Genomic DNA, 18,810 nt, shown 5'->3' on the forward strand with positions numbered 1-18,810 from the left:
AGCTCCCCTACTCACAGCACCTCCCCTGGCTTCTGCAGAATCCCATGCAGAATCTCCTGCAGTTGCCCATGACTGTGCCCACTGGTGGGCATTGCTCTGGTTGCATCCCATGGGGCTTCCAGTGCCATGGTGGAAAGTGCCCTGGGCTGGCAGGAAGGGCAAAAACAGCCAGTGGAGGTTTACTTTCTTACACCGGGGTTGTTTGTGCACAGTGGAGGGGTGTGGAATGGGTGAGCGTGTACCTCTGATCAGTGGAAAGTGAGAGGTGCTATTGCAGGGATGGTTTCCGCAGCCTTCAGAAAGTGGAGGCTGATCATCTCCCTCGTGTTTGCTCAGCTTCCTATTGATGCTGAGCATTGCCTTAAACAAAAAGAAAACAAAAAAAGAGCTGATGCTAAAAAAGTGAAGTAGAAATGAGGGTGGTAAGAATAACCTCTGCACACGAGTCCTTCCCCACCTGCTTCGTTTGAGTCTCCTATTTTTCCTGTGCCAAAGAAAAAAACCCATGTGCAGAGGCTCATAAGGCTGAACACGCAACTCGATCCTTCAGTCCAGTGGTAAATCCCAGCCTGGAGAGGGGAGACAGCTGCTGGATTCTTTTCTGATGCTTTGTGGGGTTTTGGTGGAACACCATGCCCTGGGGAAAGTCACCGCTCACCTCAGATCCCCACTGGGGGCCTCTGTGGACTTTCCACCATATAAAAATAGATTTACCACAGACAGCTCGCACTATCAGCCCCAGTAGTGACAAGGTGCTGCAGCACGTCAGGCCCAGACGCCGGTGCCCCAGTTAATCCAGCAGCACTCCAATACGACTGAGAAAAACCTCCACTGCTTTGATAACCTCGTTGTTTGTAATTTCTTCTTAAGTGAACTCAAGCCTGGTTTAATCACAGCCAAAAAGCAAGCAAAAGGTCTGAGCCAGCTGAAAGGCAGCTTCTATTTATCTGTCTATATAAGAGCTTTTATGGCTTTTCAGATGTGTTCCTTGTGGAGCGCCATGTGATCCAAACCCTTCGCCACGTTCCCCGGGGCATTTGCACCACACAGTCATGATCTGGCCCAGCAAATTGCCTATGCTCTTCCAGAAAGGAGCTGATATGTTTCTACCAGAATATATTACCTAATTTCATACATTTTCTTCACTTCTACTGCGAATACCTATGATTCTGTTTTCACAATAAACCCCCAAGCCTGGCATGAGATTCCAGAGATAATATACTTCTATGGAAAAAGATGATTAAGATGATTCCCCAGTCGGCAAAACATGTACTGACTGCGCGTAGCTGTCTTCTAACCCATCTGCTGGACTGGCGTGGGCTTGAGGTAGGGAAAAGCAGTGCCAGTGCCAACACAAAAATGCAGTTGACCGAAAAATTAGGGAATATTAGGCACTGCTATTTTGCTCTGGAGGCCTCTCAGCATTGGGCAGAGGTTGGGTGGTATGCGTGCCTTGACCACAAGCTGCCTGCAGCATCATCTTCAGCCCAGCTGGTGGGTCCTGGGTTTGTTTTGCTTCTTGGGCAAAACAGGAGAGGAAGGCAGAGGAACATTTAATTTCGATTGATGAAGGCAGGAAGGCCACAGTGCTGGGCTTTTCTGTTCATGTCTCACTCCCGTCAATCAGGAAGTGGTGACGCAGGTTATGGGCTGGGTTTGAGGTTTTGGAAACTTTTTCTAAAAGTCGATCTCCTCGCTCCGTCTTATTTCTGAAGTGTGAAGCTGAGGTGAAGGCTGGTTGCGAGCAGAGGGATGCCAGCCAAAATGCAGCTCCTTATCAGATGCAACGGGAGGATTTTCCTGGCTATTTGTTTAATCCTCTTTGTGGGATACACAGCACAAGGTAAAACAGGGCGGTTGTTGTCTCGGTAATCCTCTTTCTGGGCTATGCAGTGGAGGCCAAGTAAGCAGCCTCTGAATTTTACAAACTGGCCCTCTTTTGGGGGTAGTGACATTTACTCAGAAAGTCTGTTTTGCTAACATTTCCTTTTCTGGAGGGGGAATGACAAGAAGATGTGCTTTTTGCAATTGGAACATTTCAATTTTTGAGAAAAGACTTCATAAAATAGGTTGCTGTATGTGTGTATGTTTACATATCTCTACATCTATTTTTCTAAATGTCCCTTTCATAGTGGTCTGGTTACTGCTGTTACTCAGTTATGGAGTTACAGACATAGTATGTAACAGCTCCCATGTCATAACTCCTACGGTCTGCTTTCTGGGGGGAGCAGGAAAGGAAACTAGTTGTAAGTATGAGGAAACTAAACGGTTTGTTCTGTGAAATATTGCAACAAATACCACTAAAATGACAAAAGGGAAATATTGATTCATGATGCCGTGCCTGGTGGATTTGCTTCTCGTGACAGAAAAACTGCTCTTCAAGCATGTAGAGTGTAATTTGTCCACAAACCAAAGCTGATAGTGATAGGCTCTCATTATGCATTACCACTCTGAGGCTGATCTTTGAGGGATTATGGCCTGCTTGTTCTATGTAGCTTATTTTCAAATTTTTCAGCTGCAGCTGTTTATTTTGTTGCCACTGTTATTATTAAAAACCTTCTTAATTATAGGCGAGGAGAAGAAGATAAGTATGAGAAAGGAATATACTGTAGAAGCAGCAGGAAATTACACCCATGAGATCTTTTTTCTTTTACTGAAGAGTGTAGGAGGTAGCTGAAAGTCATCCAGTACATTATGGAAATATATAGGGCAATAGAGAAGCATAATTACAGAAAGATACTCCCAAGAAACTGAGAAAAAAAATAGATAAAATGCCAACAGGTTGAGAATGCACCAGGAGGTTTCTGAACAAATTAATTACATGAGACCAAGAGGAAGGATGAAATGTCTCTGCTCTTATCTTTATTAGGTGATCTTATTTTGCCATTTTGGTATTTTTTGAAGACCCACATTTTCAATGAGCCCCAATCAGGCACCTGGGGAGCACCAGAACTGAAAACCTGGGTTTACAAAACCTTGTTGTGTTTAGGAGACACCTGGACTGTCTCTCCCCTGGAAAGTGCTCCCAGAGCCTCCACAAAGCTCAAACCTGCTTCTCCTTGGCACACCTTCTCACCTCCCCACCAAAACTCATCCCATTGAACTTGAAGGGGGAGAGCTGCAGCCAGCAGAGGAAGGAGAGCACAGGAGCCAGCCCTCTGCTAGGTGCCTTGTCCCCAGAGGTTTTCACATTGTTTTCACATACCTCCACTTTCCAGGAAAGCTGCAGGGGGCTGAGCTCCCAGGTCCCCCATGATTGTGCCATACTGTGAGCTGGGGACGAGCCTTGCTGTGACGGCAGTGGTTTCCCATGGACTTCCTGGTGCTGTGTGAGGGGATTCCCAGGGATTTTTCATGGACTTCCTCGTGCCCTGTGCGAGATGTGCCTGATGTCTCTGATGACAAAAATGCCACTTAGGATGTCAGTAGACGTTTAAAAAAAAGCGCCTTCAGGGTTACTTTACTTTTCCGGAGGTTGAGCAATTAGGGCCACAAAAATTAATTTAATCCGCTCCTTTAAGCCTTATTAAGCTCTCATAAAGTTCATAGGAACTGGTGAATAATGTCCTGGCCCTCATGGACAATGTGTGGCTGATTCCGTCAGGTGCTCCAATGCAGAGGGCGAGGTACAAGAGGGTGAGGTGCCGGCCTGACGCCTGGTCCGCTAACTGCATCGAAGAGAAGGGGCCCTGGTTTTACATGCCCACTGGTGGGGCCAACAGGATCCTTCCTCCCATGGCAGACCCATCCTTGTAAGTTCATTCGTCACGTGGTTGTCATTAATATCAACACCCCAAAATGCATTATTCTTGCCTTGACAGTCCTGTCACAGCGTGGCTTGCCCACGGTAACGTGAGGCTTTGATATGTTCATCTAAGAGAGAAAATTGCCACTCTGCATTTCAGGATGAAGAGATACCAGGAGCTGGGCAACATATTCCCTCTCTCGGATGAGGATTCCGGCTCTGGGTCCAACACCATGGTGGAAGCAGAGCCAGCCTCTGGCTCGGGGCTCGGTGACGGTGACAGCTTCTCTGAGGCGAAGCTGCCTGCCTTCCTGGAGGGCCTGCGAGGCAGCGAGCTGAAGGAAAAGCTGTCGGAGGAGGATTTGCTCCTGTAGGGCCGGAGAGGTCGTCCTCATGTGCCGCTCCCCCGCCTCTTCCCCCGAGCCTGACCCAACAGCCACGAAGCGATTTTAAACCAGCATCAATAAAAACTTTGCCTTAAGATCTTTATTGCTTTCACTTACTAAAAGCGTCGTTGTTCAATCTGAACTGCCTTTTTACGTGCGTGCGTGCAGCAGCCGTCACAATCCGGGGAGCAACAGCGACGGGCGCACAGCCAGCTCTGTGGGAAAGTCGTCGTGCTCTGGGGGGACAAATTCCAGCCCTTCGCGCGCTGGGAGCCGCCCGCACTTTTACAGCAGTCATCCCCGAAAGGAGCGCGAAATCCTGCCAAAAGAAAAGGATTATTAGCGCGGTTATTTCTCGAGGGGAGCCCCCGGCGCTGCCGCCTCCCGGCCGCCAGGCGGCGCCCTCCCGCGGCGGGCGCGGAGCCGGAGGGGGCGGTCACGTGCGGCGGGGCGTGGTCCCGGCGCGGGGCGGGCGTGGCCTGGGGGCCCGTAAGGTCACATGACCAGGGGCGCGCGGCCGGGGGCGGCTGGTGCTGGTGCGCGCGGGGCCGGTGTCGGGCCGCGGAGGGGGCGCGTACCATGGTGAGTGCGGAGCGGCCGGGCCGGGCGGCTGCGAGGGGCGCGCCGACGGGCGCGTACCGTGGCCGGTGCGGGCCGGGGTGGGGGCAGCGCCGATCCGCCATCGCCTGAGGCGGCGGCGGCGGCGGCGGCCTGGGCAGGGCGGTGCCTCCTCTCCCCCTCCTTCCTTCCAAAACCAAGGATTTAGGGGGCTGTTAATTTTAATTGCGGATTAAAAGTGCCCGCGTGACCTCCGTAGGGCGGGGTTTGGTCGTGAGTCTCGGGTTCCGTGTGCCCCGCACAGCTGCCGTCGGGGAGAGCGCACGGGCGGACCTGGGGTTATCGGTGGATCTTCCGGCAGTGCCGTGAGGCAGCGCTGGCAGCTCTGGGCTGGGATCCTTAAGGAGCACACCCTCCAGGAAACGGCGGCCGCCTTGTGCCTGGCAGGCTGGGCGAAGTGCTCGGTGCGCTCTGATGAGGAGGTTAAAACGATACGTGCTGCAAAGACTCATCTGGATCGATGGCTTTGCGGTTCTGGGGGGTTCGGGTTCCTTAGCACGCGTCTCCCTGTTGCGCGTGCAGAAGCTGCTCGCGGCTCCGTGTGAAGCTGGGATTTCTGTACCCTCTGTCAGCCGCTGGCATTCCTACAAGTCCTTCGGTGCAGCTATTGCACTTCAGGGCTCAACGCAGCTTGATTTTGGTCCTGATGTAGCAGAATCTCCAGCGTCTGTCTTTTGCACAAAACCAAGAGCGTAGCCTGGCATTTGGCCAGTTTCTGGAAATCCCAGTTCTCTGTCTGCATTCTCTTAAACTGTAACATAATAAGCCCTATGATAGCTATCTAAAATACTTCTTGTTTTGCATAGTTTCCCCGCAGCAGTATCTTCAGTAGAAGCTGGAGGAGGTGCCAGCTGTTGACTTTTTTATTTCATATGTTCTCGTTCTCTCTGGAGGAGATCATAGCTAATCTCGAAGGAGTGCGGTTGAAATATTTACGTGCAGTCTCCTGAGAAGTGATGTGTTACCAATGTTTCGTCTGGTTGACCATTTAAATGGTCAGCTTGTAGTTCAGAAGGTACTGTGAGAGCATCCTGTATAGTTTGCTTAAAGGTAATGTGCTTCCTTGTTTAGTTAGAGAGGAGTATGAGACTAACCTGGAAATAAAGTACAGTTTCAAGGGAAAAAATGCGGCCATGCTCAAAAGTGTCTTGTGTTTAAAATAGTCTACAATTTGGAAATCTTGTTGAAACTTTCTTCTTTTTCTCTTGCCCTTCCCCAGAAGCCACGAATCAGTAGTAGTTCTAATGTGCACTGTTTAAAAAACAAAAATATTTTTTCAGCAGTCCATACAAATCTGTGCTTGGCAGAGACTTGGAAGACATTTTGGTCTTCTATCTGGTGGCCTTGTTGGTCTTCTGCTGCTGCTTTCCCCTCAGAATGTGTAGGAGATGTAATAGGGTTTCAGTTAGAGTCATGTACGTCTTTGTGGATTGAAGTGGGGCCGATTGCTGAATACATACAGAGTCAGTTTAGTCTTGTGCAAATCACTGTTCTGTAGCTCCAGCTTGCTCTGGGTCCTCTTCTCTCTGGGGGAGGGGGTGAGCATGAAGTCACTCAGTGTTCCTACTGCTAAACAGTAGCATTCAGATCAAATCTTCCCCTAGGCTCTGTTTTTTATGTTGCATTTCAAACTTCATGTCCCCAGAATGTCTTGGAAAGACTTTTTTTTTTTTTTTTTTTTTTTTTTTCCCATCATTTTAAATTGGTGAAGTGACAATGACTGTGTCATTTAACCCCAGGTGGCAAGAAAACACCACCACAGCTGCTCACTCATCTCCCCATCCTGGTGGGATGGGGAGGAGAAGCAAAAGTAAAACTTGAAGGTTGAGGTAACAGTTCAGTAATTGAAGCAAAGTGAAATATAATAATAGTGAATAATAATAATAAAGAAACATAAACAAGTGACGCACAGTATAGTTGCTCACTGATGTCAGACCCCTGTCAGCCCCTTCTGGGTAACTCCAGTTTATACACTGGGCAGGACATTGTAAGGTGTGGAATATCCCTTTGGCTGGTTTGGGTCACCTGTCCTGGCCATGCTCCCTCCCAGCCCTTTGGTGTACCTCCTCACTGGCAGGGCACATAAAAGTCCTTGAATGAATGAACCCAACTAGCAACAACTAAAACATTAGTGTGTTATCAATGTTACTCTCAGACTGAATCCAAAAAACAACACTGTATCACCTACTGAGAAGAAATTAACTCTAGAAGAACTTGTATCCAGAAGAAGTTAACTCCAGCCAAAACCAGAACAGACTGTTTGTTTGATGTATACCAAATTCATCTGGTTGAAGCAGATGTTCTCATGGAGAACATAGTGTAATTTCTCAAAAAACCACAAAAATCACACTGAATTAGTGAAGTGTCGTCTGCTTTAGTACATCAAAGCAGATTAGTGCCTAAATCTTTGGAGGAAAATGCTGGCTTTTGTACTAATCTTGTTGAGCTTCCCAGAGAGCCACTAACATGTTTTGCAGCTTCTTGTAAGAAGTGTTTAAGATCAAAGGATGTTCTCTCAGGTTCTTGTGTTTGGTGCCCATCAAAAGTTCAGCATAGAGAATGCTGCGGAAAGGTGAGGACAAACGTTGTGCCAGCAGTGGTGTCACAGGTAAACCTGTGACAGCTGCTCTCTCTAGTGGCAGCCTTGTGCAGCTGAGGTGGGCTGCCTCTCAAAGCTGCGGGTGCTGTCTGCTATGACAACGGTGGTGTGTAAGCAGAGGCAGCAAATAAAATCCCTATTCCCCTTCCCCAGCTAGGGGGATGCTTTGGGCTTTGCATTATATCCCTTGTTATTGTTTTCTTCCATTCTATTTCGTTTGGGTTCTTGTCTTGCTTCAGGAAGACAGGTGTCTGCCCAGGAAAGCTGGAGCTTCCCTTGGAATGGAGAATGTAAACCCACTCCCTCTGAATTATTATAATTTTGAAATTAAGAGGCTTTCAGGCAAAGACATGGGAATAGGAATAACAGTTCTTTATTAGAAATAATAATAATAATAAAATGTAGTAGGGCCCAAACCAAACAGAACAAACAAAAAAATGCTCACTGGCAGAGTCAGAACACAACCTGACACTACACTCTGTTGGTCGGGGTGTTGGTAGCAGCCCAATTAAGTCCTCCTGGAGTGACAGATGTGGTTCTTTTGGAGCAGAGATTAGCCTGTAGAAGGGTCTAGTTTCCTTCTGAAGGTCTAGTGGTGGTGAGATGGGTCCAGTCTTCCTCTGGGAATGTAGTAGAAACAGGCTGGCCTGAATCTCAGTTTTTATCCAGGTAGGAATGCTCGGCTCCTCCTGCTGGGTGGAGCATCTCCCAATGGGATGATGGAATTGTATCAGTCATGCAGTGAGCCTTAATCGCCCATTAACAGCAGATCTCCCCTGCAGAGAGGATGGGTAGTGGAAGGGATAAAGAAACACTGCTCCACCTGGTTTTAACAGCTGCCCATTAACAGAAGACACCTGCCCCCACCCCCAGAGTTATGAGGAATGGGTCATAGAAGAGATAAAGAAAAACGCCTTCCCAACCGGTTTCAACAGATGGGACTAGAATACATCTTGAATTGCAACTCAAGACAATTTTTTTAGTAGTAGTAATGGTAATGATGCTGTGTACTTTTTTTAAACATGATATTTTGTAAGCTCTCACTGCTTGTTACTGACCTGATTTCAGTTATTTGCTAGATGAACAGCTGTTCTTTGTCATTGCTTTGGGTTTCTGGGTCTCTGATACATAATGGCTTTGTAACTTCGTGGAAGCACAAATGCTTTTTCCCCAGTGTATAGTGTACAGCTGCAAGTAAACACCATATTTAAAATGGAGTGTCCACTGTGTGGTAATTAATCCAATTCTTCTTCTTCCAGAGTTTTCTTGGAAACCTTTTCGTTCCTGTTTGTGAGATTGATGTTGTACTTAATGATGCTGAAACACGAAAACCTGCAGAAATCAAAACAGAAGATGGTAAAGTAGAAAAGCATTTTCTCTTCTACGATGGAGAATCTGTTTCAGGAAAGGTAAATTTGTATTTAAAAGTGACTATTACTGTTCTGATTCTGGCATGCAAATGCATATTTGAAGGTAAATTAAAAACTGCTGTAAGAGCTGAATTTTCAGCTTGTGTTTTTACTCAAAGAGGAAACTCTCTAGCTGTGTATGGGTTTTTTAACCACAGTCATTGAGACAGCTGATAGAACTCCACATTTTTGAATAGTAACGGTTTATTTATTTCCAGTCATCTGATATTTATGAATAAGCTTTTTGTGCAATGATGTGCAATCCTATTGTTGCTTCTGATGAGAAAACTGTTCCAAACTGGATCTCCCTGCTTTCCCTTCCCTTTGAGCTCGAAAATCCGTGATCCAATACAGGTAACAGTAATTTTTGGCTGGCACAGTCAAAAACTTGCATACCCTGAAGATAAGCCTTGCGTTCCATGCCCTGAAGTGGTTTCTGGATTGCATCGGAGGAGCAACAGAAGAGCAACATATGAAGTTCAGCTGACTGCTGAGTCAACAAGAGTTTTTCTTGCTGGAAAGAAAGGCAATGAAGTTGAGATTACCAGAGGGATTTCTCTACATTCAGTATTGCACCTAGGAACTCCTTGCCATCACTTTGTTTTACTGGAGCCATTCCCACTCTGAATATTTCTGTTAAGATGCACTTGTCCTTCTGAAGACCTGAGTTGGGTATTGTTGCGTTCTGAGATTGACTTCTGAATGCCTACTTTGATCTTGACTGACCAATATCACTGGGCATCTTCCTGCTCTGGCAATACCTTTCTGTACAAAGATCCTGCTTCTCTAGAAAGATCCTTCCAGGGACGTGAAGGGCCACAGGATGAGCCTCAAACCCAGGAAGCTGAGGGAGAAGCTTATGATCACTGGCTGAAGCACTGCTTGCTTGTGTCGGTGACACCTGAGAGGTGCCTGATGAGTTTTGGCTAACACAAGCACAGCAGCATGAGGAGGTTTGGGAGACCAGAAATGTTTTGGACAGCTTCCCTCTACCCCATCCTTTTTTTCACCACCAAGATGGATTGTTCCAGTGGTTTACTTCCTACTCAGTTAGTGACAGTGCACTGGAGTTTGAAGTACAGGAATTTCTCTGGTCATCACTGCCTTGTAAAAAACCATTCTATATGCTTAATATTTACATGTTTCAATACAAAGTAACCTTGTGGAATCCTTTCTCGTCTGTTTTTGAGAATCAGAGTCACAAATGAAAGTCTTCATAGTAGGTTTCATTATCTGTTATTTTTCATTGACTTAGACAACCGCCACTATTTAGCTGTCTGCCAGAGAAGGGACTGAAGCTCGCTTGGCTTGAAAGGAATAAGTCTCATAGCATTTCCTTTTTGAACTTGCAGATGTGACTGTCAGAAGATACTTTGAAGCATCACAACTGGCTCTGCTTGAGCTCTGGCTTGGATACTTAATTTTGGGATTTGAGAGTTTTAATTTTAGTTGTAAAATTCAGTCTTGTGGATGATTAGATTTTTCTTGAATGTTTTAGTGGTGCCTTGGAAATTCTTAATTTCATGATTTGATTTGGCTGTCTTCAAGATCAGGTGGGGCCATCGAGAAGAGATCTTGATTTTCATAGGCATGTACTGATATGTTTTCCTTTTTACTGAGATCGTGTTAGAGTGAAAATATTGAAAAAAATTAACTTGTGTTTGCTTGTTGTTTTTTACTTTGGTAGGTGAACGTCTCCCTTAAACATGGGAAGAGACTAGAGCACCAGGGAATTAGAATTGAATTTGTAGGACAAATTGGTGAGTTTAAACTGTAAGGGGGCTTTTAGGTGCTTGTGGTTTATGGAACTTGGCACTTGTGACTATCAGCAGTTTGGCTTAAATAATGCAACCTGTTCTGATCAGTGGATGATAAGGGCCAGAGGAAAGTTGTATTTCCCTTACTTTAAAGCAAGTGATGTACTCATTTGTGCTACTCAGAAAGTGAGTGGGAGAAGGATATGTACATGTGAGGGATTGTGAGAATTTAGTCTGGCTCAGACTAGCTACAAGTTCGATTGATAACCACTAGAGACTAAACTTGTGGTCTTTGAAAGAGAGGAGAGACAGAAAAGAAATTAAGAGGCAGCCTATAGCAAAATACTTTTAAAAATTCTGTGACAGTTGGTTTTATAAAACCTATTAGAAATGTAAATTTCTTATAACTACCTAAGTCTGCTTAAAGTTGAACTATGAGGAATCTTTATTATATTAACTTCTTACCAGTCCAGGTAGTCTCTCTGCACCCTCAGACTGAGGCTAAAATTCCTTCCCACCGAGAGAGCTCTTTGCATTATTGTCCTCCTTGGAAGTAATTACTCAAGTTTCAGCTTCATTCAAAGGACTTTAAGTGGAATTTCAAAAGTTCCCTATTTCTCATTAGTCAGTAGGCTCCAGTAGTCTTTGTCTGAAGTGTTGTGTAGCAGATGGGACTGAGACCTGATGCCTGCTGCTTTATGCTTTGAGATTTTGGTCAGTAAGAGTGTAAAATTAAACTTTGAGAGTAAAGCAGCACTGTGATGGGAGTGAGGCATATAGACAGAGGAAGAAAAGAGCTCAGGTATGTCAGCTTCATTAAGTCTATTGTCTTCTAATAGCTGTACAGATTGTTTTTCATCTACTCTTCACTTACACATTTTATTCTCTAGATGAATTTAATTTGATGTAGTGTTTCTTGGAATTCATACATTTCTGGGACTTTCTGTTATGCTACATTTGGAAGTCCACAGAGTTAGGCAGACATGGTTTAAATTACTGCTCTTTGTACTTGTCCATGTTTTCTTGCATCCTTCCATGTTTTAGTATAGAAATGCAGAAAGCATTCCAATAGTGTGATCTCTTTGCACTATTTGCAGACTAACTCCATATCAAAGCTGTATTTTAAACCAGCTCTTCAGAGCACAGCTTTTCTCTGTGACTGGCACAAAATGTATTTGATATGCAGCGTTAGATAAACCGTGCATTAGACAAATGCCTGTCCCAGCAAACTAAGTACATTTCTAGGTAATTTGTGGTCATATTAGAAAATAGGCGTTAGTGTCAGTTTCTACCATATTGGCAGTGATAAAATGTGGAGTTGGTCCATTAAGTTTTCTGAAAAACTTCAATCTGTGTAACACCAACTAGCAATGGTGATGTTCAGTTTTGGATGGTAGAGAAGCTTATTTTTAGATACTGAAATCTTTGGGTTTTGATTTTTAGGGTAATTTTTGGTGAGAATTGCATGACAAAGATCTAGGGATGAATAACTGATACTGCTCTGGGGACAGGAGATGCTGTTGCTGTGAAACTGCCTTTGTTTCCAAATGACTGGCTTAGACCAGGTGTCATAATAAGCCATTTGACTGTAGATTAGTAGTAATAATAAATTATTTGCTAGGTGTTGTTAATCTGCATACCAGATTAGGATCACTGGCCTGTCCTAAATAAGGCAATCCTGATGTTGCTTACATTTTGTCCCTGCAGCAATAAATGCTGGAGGCCAAAACCAGGCAATGCTAATTACAGAGTGTGCAAAGCAAGAAGTACTAATTAAAGCTAGCTAAACTGTCATTAAAAAACAATGTCATGCTAGTGAAGCTCTCAGTGTGTTCTCTTTATTCCAGTTAGTTCTTTAGGGATGCTAACTGTAGGTTGCTAGAACTGAAGGTAATTTGAAAACCTGAATAAAACATTTGGTCAAATATGTGTATTTTAAGTTAATTGCTCCAGTTATACTCTCCCACCTGCTCCTGCCAAATTAGAGAGAATTTTGTTTGCTAAAAATAAACACTGAAACATATTTTCCTTTAACTTTCCAACTTTAGAACTCTTCAATGACAAAAGCAATACCCATGAATTTGTAAACTTAGTTAAAGAACTGGCCTTACCTGGAGAACTGACCCAAAGCAGGAACTATGACTTTGAATTCATGCAGGTTGAAAAGCCATATGAGTCCTACATTGGTGCCAACGTCAGACTGAGGTTTGTAACTTTTAAACCTTTTTTTTCCTCTGTTTCCCTGCAGAAAATTCATAATTTAGCAATTATGCTGCCCTCTCTTCCTCCTTTTAGTTGTTCTATAGAACTATAGTAGCTAGTGTGCCTTGATTGGAGTTATGGAGATTGTAATCCAATGTGGTCTTTTCTACTTAATTTGGAAGTGCTCAATGTTGTTTGTATAAATAAAATTCCTTCAGTTCAATCAAGTGAAGGCAGTCCATGTCTCTCCTTTAAAAAAAAACAACATACCCACAACTGAAGAAAACACTCCCACACGTTAAGTGTTTTGTCTTGGTATCTTACTCTTTCTACTTAGTCTTATGAGACTGTAAACTGGTCTTTCAAAGAATGTCTGTACTTCAGAACACGAGGGCTCTTACTTAGTAAATCTGAATATCTCTGGCTAATTCAGTGGCTTTCTTCCTAGGTATTTTCTAAAAGTGACAATTGTGAGACGGCTGTCAGACTTGGTGAAAGAATACGATCTGATTGTTCACCAGCTTGCTACGTACCCAGATGTTAACAACTCCATCAAAATGGAAGTAGGCATTGAAGACTGTCTCCATATAGAGTTTGAATACAATAAGTCAAAGTGAGTGTCTGAGCAAAGTGCATTCATGTAAATAGCTTGGTATAAAAGTATGTAATACATTACAGTATGTAATATATGGTGACCCAACTTCACCTTCTGGAGACTTAAAATATAAAGTACTAATTACACAAAGGTCTTTCTGAGATACAGTTGGCTGTTCTGTCTTCAGTACTAACAGGAAGGTCGCTAGCAAATATTTAAGACTTAATTTTTGCATTTACACCTTTTCAGTATGACTAATAGCGTTTCCTTTCCTGATCCTGATGGGATAATAGAAATACTATAGTTGCTCTGGTCTGACTGAGGTGCTTAGTTCAGTGGGGAAATAAGCTCCAAGTAGTTTCCAGGCAGATAAGATAATGCCTGTGTGACTTGTGTTCAAGAAGGTGTAAAACTTGTGTTTATTCTTTAACAAAACCCTCCATTTTGTTCTTTTAAAGGTATCACTTAAAGGATGTGATTGTTGGAAAAATTTATTTCCTCTTAGTGAGAATAAAAATTCAGCACATGGAGTTGCAGCTGATCAAAAAGGAGATTACTGGAATTGGTAAGAGGAGCAAAAGTCCAAGTGAAATGGCAGCTTGGGTGCCAATTGAGCCTTATGCAGACCTGGAGAGTGAAGTCAGTAGTTGCAGCTCTGGCTAAACCAGTGCTGCACCAGCTTCTTTCTCACTGGTGTTTGACTACCATTTGCATTTCGTGCTTTGGCAATAATACTTTGTAGTCTACACTGTCAGTCTGTTTAATTGTTCTGGGGTTGTGACTCTTGTGACTCTTCTCAAATATGATCCCTTGTAAGTGGAACTTGGGCATAAATGTGCAGTAGCCTAATCAGCCTTAATAGATAATGAACAAGGGAAGAAGTGTAAAATGCATCCTGAAGACTCCCTTACCTCTACAGGGATTAACTAGTTAAGGGGGCTTGGTAAACATTAGCATGCATCAGTCATGTTCTAGAAATGTGTCATTTTCTGTCATCCTAAAAAATTGATATGATGGAAGTATCAAGCAGCTTTGAAGCAGAAACAGCTTGATTATTGCAGATCAGGCTTGTACTCACTGAAACAAGGCTGGAAGAGGCTGTTGCTCATGACACTTCATTCCCCAGTAGCTGGGGTTCTTGGGAGCTTCATGTGTGGAGAATGAGAAAGCTTCCAGCAGAGGAAGGGCAGAAAGCTCTGCTTTATTTCTGGCTCTTGAGCTGGCTGATAACCCTTCAGTTTCTAGTTTAGGCATGGCCTAGCAGTATCTGTTGCTAGCACTGCTCACCAAGCCAGAGCAGTTTCAAGATTCCAGACCCTCTTGCTTGTCCCTTATTTAAAGCTTGCATGTCCAGGGCTCCTTTGAAGCTCTGCTGTGTCAGCAGGGGGAGACTAAGAAAGGGATGTCCTGCCTGGGAGAGGGTTTTGCTTGCTTTAGCCATGTCTGGCTTACATGCAAGACAAAGGCAAAAATGCAGTGCTGTGTTAATTTAACTGCTGCAGAATGGAAGGTGGTGTGATAAAACTTTGGGAATGTTTAAAACTAGGTGTATGTTCTCACAGTGAAAACTTGTTTCACCAGGGCCCAGTACCACAACAGAGACCGAAACCATTGCAAAGTACGAAATAATGGATGGTGCACCAGTTAAAGGTAAATAACTGTGGTTGTTTCAAAGGGTGAGCATTCAGTGTTAAAAGCCTATTTGAAAGATCTGGGGCAGAAGAGAGGATTTACACAATTATTTTTAACTGGAGAAACCATACTTCTGCTCGGGTTGCTGAAATGGTGATGCATTTTCTAGTTGAAGAAGACGTTTTTATGGACTGAGAGTATTTCCTTGGGATCCTAGTAACTTTTACTCTTAATTACCATTGGAAATTTTATAACTGATTCTTTCATCAAACCTGACTCCATTGTGTAGACCAGCTCTAGAGAGTTCAAAATACCAATCCTTCTGGCTTTCCTGGCTACCATGCTTGCACTGAGAAAGGGTTCTCACTTTTCATTTCATGATGGCTCTCTCTCTCTCGGAGCCCCGGCTCCGTTTTTGCCTCGGCTAGCTTGAGAGACAAACCACAGCTGGAAGGATTTTTCCTCAGGGTCCCAAAGATCCCAGAGCAGCTGGAACCTTTTCCTTTAGAGAGAGCAGGCCCCCGTTGATGGCAAAGGAAAGAGTCTGCTCTTGGTCTGGGGGGAATCAGGGTTTTATTCTGTGGTCCTGCCCCAGCAGGGTCCAGAGCTCTGTCCCAGTCCCCATCCCCCAAGCCAAGAGGATTTTTCCGTGTGGTCTCCTGGCTTTTATCCAGGGGGAAGGGGCTAGAGGCAGGGACAAAGCACTACCCAATCAGGGATAAGGTGGAACAGAGTTGGATTACATTCCAGTGGGAGGATGGGCGGGGAAAAGGAGCAAGGACAAACCTCGAGATGATACATTTTCCAGGGGAACAGGGGGGAACAGAAGAAACTTACAAAACCCAATATAAAAATGAAATACAATATAAACCCAAATAATGCACAACAATTTCATACTTACTTCTGTGCTCAGTGTTATGTTTCTGATTTGGTAGATGTTTTTTTTGTCTTGTGCACGTTTGTTTGCTTATTTTTGTGGTTTTTTTTTTTTTTTTTTTTTAACCAAGGAACAGGCACAGACAGTGCTTGGGAAGCTGCTTTTATTTGCATGTCGTCTGAAACTGTGTTAATTATTCAGCTGTAAGGAACTAATTTAAGCTTTCTGTTTTTTGCAGGTGAATCGATTCCTATAAGACTGTTCTTAGCAGGCTACGACCCAACTCCAACAATGAGGGATGTGAACAAAAAATTTTCAGTGAGGTACTTCTTAAATCTGGTGCTTGTGGATGAAGAAGACAGACGATACTTCAAACAGCAGGTATGGTCTATAAAATCCTGTTGCAGAATTATCTGGGCTGTTTTACATGCTGCTTGAACCTTGAGCAGTTTAGAAGCCACCTGTGCTTCGTGTGTGACATAAGTGTTTCTGCTGGCAAGTGTGTTGACAGCTCTGTAGGTGACATTACTTTGCAGAAAAGGAGTCACGGGGGATGCTGGATGCTATTCTAGCAAGGGTAGGATGCTCAGTACCACATAACTTGTATTGGGAATGCCCAGACAAAACATTAGGTGGGTAAAATGAGCTACTGGTGCATTTGGTTGGTTCCTTAAACTCCTGCAGAGAGCTCTCCCCTCCTGCATTAGCCTGAGTTCAAAACTACAAAGTTTTAATAAAGGACTAAGGCCTTTGACTGAAAATGTTAGAGAAGATGAGGTGGTGCTGAGGAAAGGCGTAGCCAAAAGGGCCACTGGAAGAAGCTGTGTTGATTAGATCAGAATCCTCCTACTACAAAGTAGACAAGATGGTATAATTAAACATGGAAAGCAAGAGGTAGCTGGAGCATGCAGTGGCTATGATAGGCTTTGGATTCTGAGAAAAGGAGGAAGAAAAATCTCTTCAACTCTTTAATACTATTAAAGTTGAGGGTAGGATAGTTAAGGAAGGGGTGACTGCTTAAGATTGCAAGTATTCAAGCAATAACTAAATATATAAACTTCATGGTGGTGTCTTTCTGTTACTTTTATATGAACTGCACTGATAAGTAGTAGGGATGGATGCATTTTTTGGTGGGCTCTTGTGTTTGGTTATCTTTTTTATTTTCCCGAAAGTTTTAATTCATCAGGACCTTAAGATACTTGATGCTGTTGTCTTAATGGTAACTTGTTTTCAAGAGTGTTTTCTTCCTTGAACAGGAAATAATTTTATGGAGAAAAGCTCCTGAGAAGCTGAGGAAACAACGGACAAACTTCCACCAGCGATTTGAATCTCCAGAGTCACAAGCATCTGCTGAGCAACCTGAAATGTGAACTGGTCTAAGGTGAAAAACTTTGCAGTGCTTCAGCAGGTTAAAGATGGCAGCAGCCTGTGGGAAAAGAAGGCCAGAATTCCCATTACATCTGTCTTCCTTCATCTTGCAGTGCTGCGTTTACCATACTACTAAAGCGTTCTTCAGTTAAACATTCAAGTATGTATATACATTTAAAATAAAGTGCTTTCTCAAACACTGGAACTTTCTTAAGCTACTATTTTATACTGCACATTTACTTTTATTTGATAATGTTATATGCACTTGGGTATGCAAAAGCTTAAATCTAGTTATTTCCATGCATGGTAGGCTGGTATATTTGATTTTTGCTGCTTACCTCTACAGAGTAGACTAAAGCATTTCCCATCTCTCATGTCGTTTATTGCATGTTTGTTTCCAATGTTGCTTATTTGCTTTGTTTTGTTTTGAAAGTGCATTTAGACACAATTGACTAAATCACACTAAAAATCAAGGTTTATGGTGCATTTGTCCTAAAATCTCCTAATGGCTACATTGGACAGGGTTTAACTGAAGCTGCATGTACACGCACTATGGTCGGAGCCTTCAGACACCTCACCAGCGGTTCTAAGAGGCTTTGCATCTGTCAGTAACAAAGAATATTGGGAAGCATCTCTTTGCCCCCTCTCCTCCAGTTCTCTGTCAAACTTCTCTAAGCCTTCACGAGTCTCTCCTAACTTCTGGGGGCTCGTTACCCAGTAATTAGTGACTGTAGGGATGCCATGAGTTCACCTTCAGGGGGTGAGCAGGTAAAGTATTTGAACATATTTATCTTCTTGATGAAGTAAATGCTGGTAACATCGATTATTTTGCAAATATGTGAAACTGTGTTTTCTCCTGGCTTCATGATTCCACAGTCTTTACAGTCTCTGTAACTGTCTTGACAGGAGAGGCAAAATGTCCTCAAAGGACATCCTCCTGGGTTTGTTAAAGGGCAAACAAGCTTTTTGTGGTCTTCTGCAAAGGTATTTGAAGCCAGGCAAGCCTTAAAACTTAGAAGCTTGTCTGGCACAGCAGATTGTTTGTCTTTATCATCATCTCATAGGCATTTAGTGTTTGAAGAAGTAGCTTAAAGGAGTTAGTGTTCGTCTGTTCACCACAGAACGTGGGGTCTGTTATCAGACCCGTGGCTTGGGCACAAATCAAAGCCTGCTGTGAGGAAGGCAACTTGCACTTGTAGTTCATTTGGCCTTTAAACCAAGGCTTCTCAACTCCAGTGCAAGTGTCATCGGTAACCTTACTTTATGAGTAAGTAAATAATCAAATTACATTTCTGTAAGAACTGTTTTATTACTGCGGCACTTTGATAAAGCAAAGACTCTGTACTTTATGCTAGGATACTCTAACGCGGATATCTTCGGCTGAGAGCAAATCCAACTCCCTCATGTAAGTGCCTGTTCAGAAACTTAAAAGAATAAAGTTAAAAAAAAAGCCAAATATTTTCACGGTCACTCGCATGTCGTAAACCCGGGAACGATGATTTTGAGAAACTCGATTGTACGTAACCAGCCTCAGATTGTGCGACCATGTATAACGAGCGGGGGGGAAAACATCCTAAGCTGCTATTTGAATTATTAAACCAGCTGTATTCTCACCAAACCGC

General features: G+C 43.6%; 2 protein-coding genes across 2 annotated transcripts; both read left to right on the forward strand.

Moving 5' to 3' along the window:
- The first annotated feature begins 1,706 nt into the window (after positions 1–1,706).
- Positions 1,707–4,219, forward strand: SRGN (serglycin). The gene is made up of 3 exons (XM_040071510.2): positions 1,707–1,843; positions 3,605–3,752; positions 3,906–4,219. Exons 1-3 carry the CDS (start codon positions 1,753–1,755, stop codon positions 4,117–4,119), a joined length of 453 nt encoding a protein of 150 aa, XP_039927444.1. The 5' UTR covers positions 1,707–1,752; the 3' UTR covers positions 4,120–4,219.
- A 394-nt stretch (positions 4,220–4,613) lies between these two features.
- Positions 4,614–18,806, forward strand: VPS26A (VPS26 retromer complex component A). The gene is made up of 9 exons (XM_040071552.2): positions 4,614–4,713; positions 8,608–8,757; positions 10,445–10,517; positions 12,563–12,719; positions 13,165–13,329; positions 13,770–13,876; positions 14,893–14,961; positions 16,059–16,201; positions 17,077–18,806. Exons 1-9 carry the CDS (start codon positions 4,711–4,713, stop codon positions 17,188–17,190), a joined length of 981 nt encoding a protein of 326 aa, XP_039927486.1. The 5' UTR covers positions 4,614–4,710; the 3' UTR covers positions 17,191–18,806.
- Positions 18,807–18,810: the final 4 nt, after the last annotated feature.

This window comes from Hirundo rustica, chromosome 8 (assembly GCF_015227805.2).
Source record: "Hirundo rustica isolate bHirRus1 chromosome 8, bHirRus1.pri.v3, whole genome shotgun sequence".
In the NCBI taxonomy this organism is placed as follows: Eukaryota; Metazoa; Chordata; class Aves; order Passeriformes; family Hirundinidae; genus Hirundo; species Hirundo rustica.